General features: G+C 46.5%; 1 protein-coding gene across 1 annotated transcript in view; it reads left to right on the top strand.

Moving 5' to 3' along the window:
* Position 1: 1 nt before the first annotated feature.
* The window catches only part of ADAMTS5 (ADAM metallopeptidase with thrombospondin type 1 motif 5), a gene marked incomplete at its 5' end in the record, with an annotated part of 36,149 nt that continues 25,217 nt past the window's right edge, over positions 2-10,933 (top strand). Inside the window, 2 exons of the mRNA XM_039696993.1 lie at positions 2-742; positions 10,513-10,645. Coding sequence (XP_039552927.1) covers positions 2-742; positions 10,513-10,645 — 874 coding nt within the window. The remainder of the gene's footprint in view (positions 743-10,512; positions 10,646-10,933) is intronic.

The following is a 10,933-nucleotide window of genomic DNA, read 5'->3' as shown; positions in this document are numbered from 1 at the left end:
CGGGCCGCCCCGCGGGGCCGTGCGGCGCCTCGACCCGACCTACGCGGGGGGCGGCAGGGCGGGCTACGTGCTCTACGCCGGGGGACAGCGCTTCCTGCTCGACCTGGAGCGCGACGGGCCGCGCTGCCACTACCGCGGCACGGTGGACGGCAGCCCGCGCTCGCTCGCCGTCTTCAACCTCTGCGGCGGCCTCGACGGCTTCTTCGCCGTGGGCCGCTCCCGCTACACCGTGCGCCCGGCGCGCCGCGCTCCGCGCGGAGAGGCCGCGGCGCGGATCTACGGCGATGGCCCGGCCCGCGCCCCTCACGTCTTCCGCAGGGACAGCTTCAGCTTCGAGACGGTGCCAGCCCGCACCAGCTGCGAGACCCGAGACCCCGCCAGGCCGGCGGGCGGGGACGGGCGGCGGCGGCGGCGGCGGCGCTCCGTGTCCCGGGCCCGGCAGGTGGAGCTGCTGCTGGTGGCCGACGCCTCCATGGTGCGCAAGTACGGGAAGGGGCTGCAGCACTACCTGCTCACGCTGGCCTCCATCGCCTCGCGGCTCTACGCGCACGCCAGCCTGGAGAACCACGTGCGGCTGGCCGTGGTGAAGGTGGTGGCGCTGGGCGACAAGGAGAAGGGGCTGGAGGTCAACAGGAACGCCGCCACCACGCTGAAGAACTTCTGCAAGTGGCAGCACCAGCACAACCGCCTCGACGATGACCACGAGGAGCACTACGATGCCGCCATCCTCTTCACCCGCGAGGTAGGCATGGCCCTGGCCGCGGGCATGGCCGTGACGGCGACAGCGAGGTGTCCCTCGGGCCTGGGGTGGCCGGGCTGCCGGACCCCTGCCCACCCTGCTCGGCTTTGCCCGGGGATTGCCTCCCTGTTCATGGATCCGGCTCGTCCATCGGGCAGTGCAGCATCTCAGGGACCGGCACCCACTGCCGGGAATGGCAGAGGGCTTGAGATTTGTGTATGTCCCCTGCCCTGTGCTGTCACCCCCGCCTTGGGTTCAGTGTTGGGACCCCAGCCCGGTGGAGAGGTGGGAGCTTTGATCGTGGGACTCAGCCTGACGTCTATTTGCTTCAGACTTTGTCCTGTCTGTCCTTGTGAGATGTTTAACACTTTTAGAGGTGGTCCAGTCGGGAAGGGCTGATAGCGCTTCCTAGCCTAGATTAGTCCCCAAACAAACCTGCTGGGGAAGGTGGTGGAGAGCACCTTAAGGGCACAGACGTCTCGCTTGTGGAGCACATCGGGCCGCTGTTTCCAGCGAGGATAGCTCCGGCAGCCCTTGTGGTTCAGGTGTGGGACGTAAGTGCAGACCGCAGGTAAACAGGGCTGCACAGGCTGAGCGAGTTGGCCTGGATGCTGGCAAGGGGCTGCAGTCCCTGTCCTGTCCCCAGTGGGTGCCCTCATCAGCCGTGGGTTGGATCTGCTCGTGTTGCCCATGCACAGCCGTGCCAGCTTGCTCCACGCTGGGTTGTTGATTAATTACGTTGCCAGAGGTCGTTAAGGGACATTGCTCTGGTAGACATGTGGCCGAGTTTATGCAATGAAGTTCTGTAAGAATATCCCTTCAGCGGTTTGGGTTTGGTGTTTTCTTTTTTTTCCCTTTCCCCAAGTACGAAAAAAATAACTGCATGACTTTCCGTTCATTTGAGTTCTCCAGCTTTGCTACATCGTAGGAGCCTGCCAAAAAGGATGCTTTGGATGGTTTGTGGAAGGAGTTGCTCCAGAAGGGGCGAAAAAAAGCGCCTGGCTTGCTTTTATAGCTGTAAATAGTTGAAACATTCGGTTCTGTGTCAGGCATCACTTGTACAAGAGGAGCCCTTTTTAGCAGTTTGAAGCCCATCAGTGCAATTTGCAAGCTTTCATTTTTTATCGCTATAACCTGAATGAAAGCAGGCTACCTAGACTGGGTCAGAATGTCTTTGGGTTTGCTGTAAACATCTTTTCCAATGGCTTATTAAGCCTGGGCCAGAATCCATCCCTTCTCTCTGAAGGGAGTTTCTCCCTGCCACTATTCCCGCTTATTTCCCTGGGCTATATGACAATTCTGAAACGCTTAGGGTGGCGACAGTGAACCTCAGCAATTATTAAGTTAATTTGGACTGAGATAGGATGTGACTGTAAAGTGCACTTGCTTTACAGATGCTTAGCTGTAATTCTTTGCGTGGACACCCTCCTGCCAGAATAAGAGGGTGCTGCTAATCAGTAATCCACTTTCAAAGGCTCAAGAGAAATGCACAGACTTACCTCTCTGGGGTGTAAGTAGTGCATAGAGTAAATAAATCACCACGGTTCTTGTGGTCTCCTTGCACTCTTAAGATGCAAATGTTGCTTGCATTGCTGCTCAGGGCTCCTTCATGAGTAAAAAAGCACAGGCTTGTGTTTTCTTGGTTTACATTTTAACAGCTCTAACTCTGGGATTAACTGCTCGATGCAGTTCAGGACAACTTAATCTGCTTTAATGCTTTGCTGTGTGCACACGGACATTGTTTGGCAGTGTTTGACTGAATTAAGAACCAGACTGGAGTTTCTTGCTACATGTGTTCATGATGTTCTTTGCAGAGAGAGTGTGTGTGAGCCCACACGATTTTTATATGCTTACCCTTGAAATGTCAACACGAATCTATTTGCTCCCTGTGGAATGTAAACACGAAAAGGGTTAAAGGATGAAAAAGCAGTGGAGATGTTTCCTGGGGAAAACAGCCCCGCTTTGAACTAAAGGAGAGATTTTTTCCAGTTTAGCTTTTCAATGAGAGTGGCAGCAGTTGGCAGGAGAGCACCACTTTTACAACTCTGTTTTGGATGGATGAAGTTGGTTGCTAAGCTACAAGACGCCGAGCCGTGGCTGCGTGTTTTGATGGGCTCTGAATATCGTCATGCTGATTTTTGAACATCCAGATGTCTCTTTCTAAATGCCTGGGGTTTCAGGCATTGGGCAGACGTGTGAGGTACATTTTCCATCGTTGTTTACTAACTGAGGCCACCTTGAGCCTCGTGTTGTCAACAGAATAATATTTGCAGATGGTTTGTCAGCTGAATGCGTGGCCTCAGCTGTATGGAATTGGCTCTGTGTAGATAAAATCTGCATTGTGCATGGCTGGTGCCATACAAATCCCTAAATAATAATTAGCTTTGTTCCGGAGTGACATTTGATTGGATGGTATTTTTTTTACACTAAAAGAGGGCTTTATTTGAGTTCCTATATAAAGGAAGAATCCCGACAGAATTCAGCAGTGTTGCTTCATCCACTTCGGTTGTCTTTACTTCTTTAAAAATAAATTAGTAACCACTGATAGCCTGAGAGTGCATTGGCAGCTCTCCTTCATTATTAAATTAGTAGTAGTTACATTATATTACATAAGTTCAAATTATGGTTGTCATCATAATCATTCATACTATGAAGTACTGCCTATGTAAAAGAATTTAGAAGGAAATTTACTGTTTCTGAGTTAAAACAGCCACTTACTTCTGGTCATAATCTGTATTTAATTAGCTAAGGGCTTTAAAGCAATTATCCTGCAGATCACAGTAAGTCAATATGAACATGAATTCAGTTTGGGGTGATACAGGCAACATCTTAAATCTGTTTTTAGGCTTTGTGTTGCTTATCAATGATGGCAAGGGTCCATTTGCTGCAGTGGGTCCTCTGTTTACTCTGTAAATGCAAGGATTACTAGAGTTACTTATCTGGCCATTGTAAAAACCTTAAGTGGACACAGAAATCATCTGTCACTAAATATTGCAGAAATTTAGTTGGGTTCCACGGTGATTTTTTAAATCTGATAATGAGAAGTGTATTTTCCCAGTGGCTGCCATCTGTCACTTTGACCCATGAGAAGCAGGATGAAGCATGACAGAGGTCTGACTTGACAGCAAGCAAACGTGATAATTTTCTGATATTTCTAAATTTCCTCAAGGCAGCTTGACCATAACAGCCTTAGAGAGTACATGGATCCCCTGCTGTTGGGCTACTTTGTGGTTGAGTCCTTGGCAGCAGCTGTAAATCTTTGGGCCACATGAATCCTAGAGCATCCTCCATGGAATATGGTGGTGCAAGGATGCAATTCTGGTGGCCAGGTGAGTCTCCTCCACCAAGCAGAGAAGTGGCTGTGTGGTGGGGAGGAGGAAGAGCTTGCAAAGCCCTCTTTCCCTGGAGATTACATCACTTGTTGTCCACAGCAGTGCAGTCAGCAGCAAATTTAGAATCTAGTGTTTCATCACTTTTTGTCAGTGGCAGTGAGGTCAACAGCAAATTTAGAGTTTATTCTGTTTCAGCCTTTTTATAGTCAACAGTTTGCAGGAGCTGGAAGCAGATTATCTTCAGATTTTTATGGGTGCAACAAAACACTTGCCAGATTATTTGTCACCATAGCAAAACAGATTAGATGGGACTTGCAAATGCAGTTGAACTCACACTGTTCTTTTTCTGAGGTCCAGCCTGCTCTGCAATTATCCTCTAGAATCCATCCACTATTTCATTAGTGGCCCTTAGTTAAATTTCAAGTGAACTATTGAATGCATTTGGACAAAATCCAGCTCTCTTCTTTTCCCCCCCATTCTGAATCATCTGAAGATTAAAATAGATGTTTCTCACAGTAGATACAGACATTAGGAGCAAGAAAAAAAATCCTTTCCTAAGTGCTTGTTAGCATCATCTGTGATAGTACCATCATGCCTGGCTCGAGCAGAGGGTTCATGCTAGAGCCAAAGGCCACTGTCCTGCCTTTTTCTGCTCAGTAATTATATGGGGCTGGTGTGTTTGATTTAGTTTAACTGTCCATCTGGCAGTGCTGTTGAAATTTAACAGCAAGCTTTGTATTATCTCAGCTCTGTAGATGATAATTTCACTGCATGGAGCACATGCTTTCTTTGGCTCTACTTCTTTCTTCTGTCCTTTGCTTTTTTTTTTTTTTTCTTTTCTCTGTTATCATCTTCCAACAATTATTATCCCCCAGAAGTAAAACAAGTCACTGTACCAATGGTCAATAGCATAGATTTCACTGTTAATTACTTTTACTCTGAAGAAATTGTAGTGTGATGTGTATACCAGTTTCATAGTGTTTTCACCAACTTTGTTGCACATCAGATACATTTAAATAATGTCCCTAGGGAAAACAAAGTGGGGACATAACTGATAGAGGAGAAGTTTGATTCACCCTGGTCTGGAGAGATGGTATGGAGTTTCCCCACAAAGGAACTGTGGCTTAAGCAGGCTAAATCACACATTTTTACTTGGTCATCAGTCACCAGTTTCATAACTGAAACTTCCCTCCCCATGCAGATTCCAAATGCTTTATGTACATTTTGTCAGTATTTTAGAATAACCTGTAGTTTGCATAACTCTGCTGTGGTTTTTTTTTTTTTTTTTTTTTTTTTTTTTTTTTTTTTTTTTTTTTTTTTTTTTTTTTTTTTTTTTTTTTTGTTTTTTTTTTTTTTTGTTTTGTTTTGTTTTTTGGTTTTTTTTGTTTTGTTTTGTTTTGTTTTGTTTTTTTTAATGCTGAAGCCGCAGGCTCATATTTATGATATGAACCCCAAAAGCAAATCACCTCAATTTTTAAGCTAAACTAGTGGGGAAATGCATTTGGGTTTTGTTTTGGCAGGTATCACTGTTGTGGTTTTCCTCAGAAGGTAACCAGGCTCTGGCCACCCTCTCAGAATGTGGCCAGGGAGGACAGAGCAGTAACGCAGCCAGCCTTTCCTCACCCAGGATCCTTTCTGCCCACGTGAACATTACCTTTGAAACCACGTGTGCCATTCCAGGTTGCTGTGGCATCAGTGGAAGTTCTCCCACTTTGCAGAGGAGCTGATGGGAGGGTGGATGTGTGTGTTCTAGCACCACCTGACCCCACCCTCCTGCCCAGCCTGCGGTGGGAATGCTGCTGCAGGAAGTCGGAAAGCCGTGCTTAATTCCTTCCTCTGCTGGAGGGATTTTAGGTCTGTATTGCCCACCTCCCAGGAGAGCTCCTTAACCAGGAGGTCGTAAGCTGTTCCAGGTGTTAAGGAAACTTTCCACCCCTCTGACCAAAGGTCTGTCACTGTTTAGTGAGTAATTCATATGGTGAGAACGAGGGGAATCGTGACCTGAAGCCGCTGAGTGGAGCGCAGCGCTTGGAGCAAGGTGGTCTGGGTTCCTCAGGCACGGAGAGGAGCTGTTTCTGTGATTTACCACAGGCTGTTCAGTGGGAAAGAAGAAGGATGAGCAATAGGGACCAAAAATTGGGTCCCTTCACTCACTGCACTTCAGCTGCAGCCTTGGCTAGGGGAACCTCGGGCTCAGGGGCTGCTCCAGGAGGATCCACAGCTCCCTGTGTGCTTGGCAGGAGCCTGGTATAGACCATGAAGTGCTCTCTTAAAAAAGATGCTTCCAGTTGGCCTCATCCCTGGAAGGAATTTGTAGCTGGATCATGTTCTCACTGGGAAAAAGCTTCAGCTGATGAGCTGCTGCAAAGGGACCAGAAGAACAAGTGAACAGAGCTGTACAGATTTTAGCTGTGCTTTACAAGAAGGTGATGTGCAGCTTGACCTGCTACAAAGCTTCATCCTGTGGATTCCTCTCATTCTGATCCAAGAAGCTTTGTGGGCTCGGCTTCCCTCAAGGCCAAAGGTGGAGAAACATCTGAATGAAACATCTGAACCCCAGTAGGCAAAGTGCCCTGCTGTTCCAGACTGTGGAACTGTGGCACCTTGGGACCCGCAGGATCCCAAACTGCAAGCCCTGTGAGGGGTAGATAACTCAAAAGACCTGAGGACATGTTCTGCTGCCCTTAAATCCCACCAAAGTGTCCACATTGGTCCTCACATCGTGTTTTGGATCTGGTCAGTGGCCTCTGACCTAACAGCAAGTTTCACTAAACAGTTTATTGTTGATTTGAAACCTACTGTGGAACACATTTCAGGTGAAAAGAGCTCCCTGCTCCAGGCAGGACACGGTGACAGCTACCTCCCTTCACAACAAGGCCATGTATACATGGCAGCCAGCCAGCTGCTCCTGATGGATTTAGGATGCCAAGAAAACTTGGCCTCTAATGAGCTGTCTAATTAACTACTAGACTTGTGATGTACAGCTTAGTTTTACTAAGCCATTCCTTTGCCAGAGCTGAACATCTCTTGCCTCCTGCATAGCAAATGCATTTCCTCGTCATTCTTCTGTTTTGAAACTACTGTAAAGCAGATCAACAGCCAGGCTGTTTTCCTTCTTTAGAAATATAAAAAAACATTCTTTAACTCTTCTGCCACTGTTTCAAGGCAAATGAGCATCCAGATCTGAGTAGCTGATTAGCTTTCTAGTAGAGGCAAAAAAACCTAGAGTGAAATAATCATTGGAAACTGATTTTGTGTATCACGAGTCCCCTCCTTCCTCGTGCTTTAGCTGGAGTATGAAAAGTTGAGGCTACCCACACAGATTTTTTAAGATTGCATCATTACATCGAAGCCTGTTTTTAACAAAAAGTTAAAATATTTTCCAGGGAAATAAAACCTTCTACTGTATTCCCAGAAAGTTTACTTCATGAAAGTAGTAGACTGCTTTCCAGGACTGCCCAGGAAAGCAAAAAACAAATGTAGCTATTGATTCTGGTAATGAATAATCCATAGCCAGTGTTTGGCTAAGCAGGCATGATTTTCAGTAACATCACTTGCAGTCAAGCTGTTTGGAAGCTGGTATTGGTGAACTGACCCAAAAGCAAACTTTTCAGAATATTTGTCTCAGAGATGCTACTTGATAAGCTGCAGTTCTGTTTTTAGTATATACTAGGAACAGAAATATATTCCAGTTCAAATTATGCAGAGGCAGGAGAAGTAAATAAGTGAATGAGGCAATCACAACATAGAGGAGCCCTCAGTAATTTGCCTCAATTATTATTGATAATGCCAGCCTTAGCTGCCTATGAGCATCCTCAGGCAGCCACCAAGGGCTGGAATTGGCAGGGAAAACCAGGATGCTCAATCCATGCTCTGCCCAAAGCACAGCCATGGCAATGCCCTGCTCTAGCAGCAGATGGGCAGCCCACAGACATCCCCATAACAACTTCTGACAAAGGAGCTGGTGCCAGAAAATGTTTCCTGTCCTTGTTTCCAGAATCCTTTACAAGCCCCTCTGTTGCTTCCCAGCTGGGATTTGGCAGCGGCTGCAGGACTCCCAGACTGGCCATGGGGCTGCTGAGGGACCAGGGCTTTGCTGGAGCACTGCCCACCACTTTCTGACCCCAGGGTGGGCTCTCTTCTCCTTTCTGGGGATGGCTGGTCCCACGTCATCTGAGGACACCTATTTGCCAGCTGTCCGTGGGGAATTGGAGGAGCTAGGTGGCCTGGCATATCAGCAGTTTGCAGAATCATGTCTTTCCTGCAGTGGGATTTTCTAGGACCAGGGAGGACGTTGTAATGCAATCCTGAGCACAGATTTTGAAATGCTGAGGTGAGATTATGCTGACATTATCTCTGCCCTAATATTCCATGCTCCACACATCCCATCAGAATTAGCTCTGTGGAAGTTTACAAGATTGCCTGCTTAGAAAAATTGTAATTTTTTTTAGTTACATTTGTGTCATCAAACCTGGTGAATCACTATGAAGTCTGGCTTTGGCTGCTGGTGTAGATTCCCAGTGTAGCTGCTGCTTGTGTGCAAATGGGAGTAAATCCTGACTGGCATGAGGCATCTGGGTGCTGATACCATTGTGCCACGCTGGTAGCAGCACTGATGTCAGTACCTATGTAATGATGCCACCCTAATACCAGAAAAGACTGAGTGACATAGAATCTGCATGCAGGGACAAAGCCTGAGTTAATGCAGTTTATACTATTTTGGCACTCCCAACCTGTCTAGCCCTCCTCCAGTAAGCTGCTTTCTGTCTGATTTATGTGGTTTTTGGTACTTGTGTAAGAATTGCAGTTCAGCTGCTTGTGTGGATTCAGGTCATATTGCTCCATCACAGAATGATAGGGTCAGTCATGTTAGAAATGACCTCTGAGATCACTGAGTCCATCCACCTTGTGCTAGACCATGGCACTGAGTGCCACAGCCAGTGTTTTCTTAAACACCTCCAGGGATGGGGACTCCAGCACCTCTCTGGACAGCCCCTTCCAATATCTAATCACCCTCTCTGTGAAGAAATTCTTCCTAAATGTCCAACCTAAACATCGAGCTTAAGATGGTGTCTTCTTGTCCCCCTGATCGTTTCCTGGAAGCCAAAACTGAGCCTGAAATTTCTCCTCCATTTATGTAATACTGCTTTGTCTTTTTAGCTTGAAAATTTTCTTTGTTGGGAAAAAAACCCACCTTTTTTCTCTTTTTTCTTTTTTTTTTGTTTGTGTTTGTAGAGAGATGCTCTGTCACAGTATCTGTGCACTAGGTGTGGTTTTCTTTGACTTCAGTGGGGTTTGAATCCTGTGCTTTTCCAGGTTTGCCTAACCTGTCATAATCAGTGAACACTGCTGCTCTGAAGCCTCCTATAAGGTGTCTGTTATTCAGGTGGATTAATTATGAAAGGCTTCATAAAAGGAAGTCCTTGTAGAAACAGATCTGAAGGGAAGAAGAGAATCTTGAAAATGAAGGGGAAATAGTGCTCTTTGATCATTTTGATAATAACATTTGTCATGCCTTGAAAGTGTCAATTTCATTCAACCACAACGAAATGTTGAAGAGTTCCAAATAGCATGGCCCCTACTTCTCCTTCTCCCAAAAAATGTGTATATATGCACATGCACACTATTATTCTTCCCTCTGCTTCAACAGCACCATGGAGAAATTGCTGCTGGTGATAAAAACACAATGTCTGACCAAAGTTGAAAGACAAAACTTGATGCTACCTGCATGGTTTTTGGAGACACCCCATATCTGCATGTGGGAGAAGTGGTTAAGTTGTTGGGATTTTGCACTCTCTTATATCACTGACTCTCAGCAATCTCTGAGAATTGCTAAATACTTGGTATATTATTGGGTAAGACATTAGTAATTGTACTGCTTGGCAGATGTGTAATGAGGTTTCACGTGCAGCAATCTCATTTCAGTTAAGTGGGAGTATAGGATTGGTTTCAGAAAAGAAAGCTGATCTCTGGTTCGAGGACTGATCAGGAAGCTGAAGCTTTCTCTGGGCCTTGGTTACCTTCTGTAAATAAAGAGAATTTTCTGGTTTTATTGTCAATGAGGAAATGCTTCCATAGCATATTTTCAGTGCCTATGAGCATAGCAGAAATACAAATTTAACTAACAACAATTAGCTGCAACAGCTAACAACAATTAGCTGCAGAATTGTGAGCATAGCAGAAATACAAATTTAACTAACAACAATTAGCTGCAGAACGTATCCAAAACTCGTTAAAGTCCATGGAAATACTCCCACTGACCTTACCAGGGATTGCCTTGCTGTGCTTTTAACATCTTTACCTGGAACTTTACACTGATATTTTCATCCGGGACCTGCCATTGGCAAAGGCGCCTTTAACCGGTTGTTACCGCTGGGTGTAAAAATTCATTGTAACCGTTTTTTTTTTTCTCTTTTTTTTATTTTTCCCTTTCCTGGGCAGGATTTATGTGGGCATCATTCCTGTGATACCCTGGGAATGGCAGACGTTGGGACCATCTGCTCCCCCGAGCGCAGCTGCGCCGTGATTGAAGACGACGGCCTCCACGCAGCCTTTACGGTGGCTCACGAAATTGGTATGCAGTGCCTTTTCTGTTCCCCTGCCAAGCCAAACACTCCCAACAGCTGCATTAGGAACCAAAATACCCCGCAATTAATTCCAGATTTCCCCCGGCCCAGAGCCCCGCCTGGGGATTAGGGCTGTGTACATATGCACTTCAGGGTTAACTAATAAGGGATCAGAAGGCAGGGGAAGGCGCACAGTAGGTGTTTCCTCCCTGACAGTGGCCTTTCTAAGCAGCAGTTGAAGTGAAAATTCAAAGGCTGCTGCTACTGCCCAGAGATGTCAATGCATGGCCCTCCTG

Source organism: Passer montanus, unplaced genomic scaffold (assembly GCF_014805655.1).
Source record: "Passer montanus isolate IOZ18808 unplaced genomic scaffold, ASM1480565v1 scaffold116, whole genome shotgun sequence".
Lineage (NCBI taxonomy): Eukaryota > Metazoa > Chordata > Aves > Passeriformes > Passeridae > Passer > Passer montanus.
This window is presented reverse-complemented; position numbering and strand designations above follow the sequence as displayed.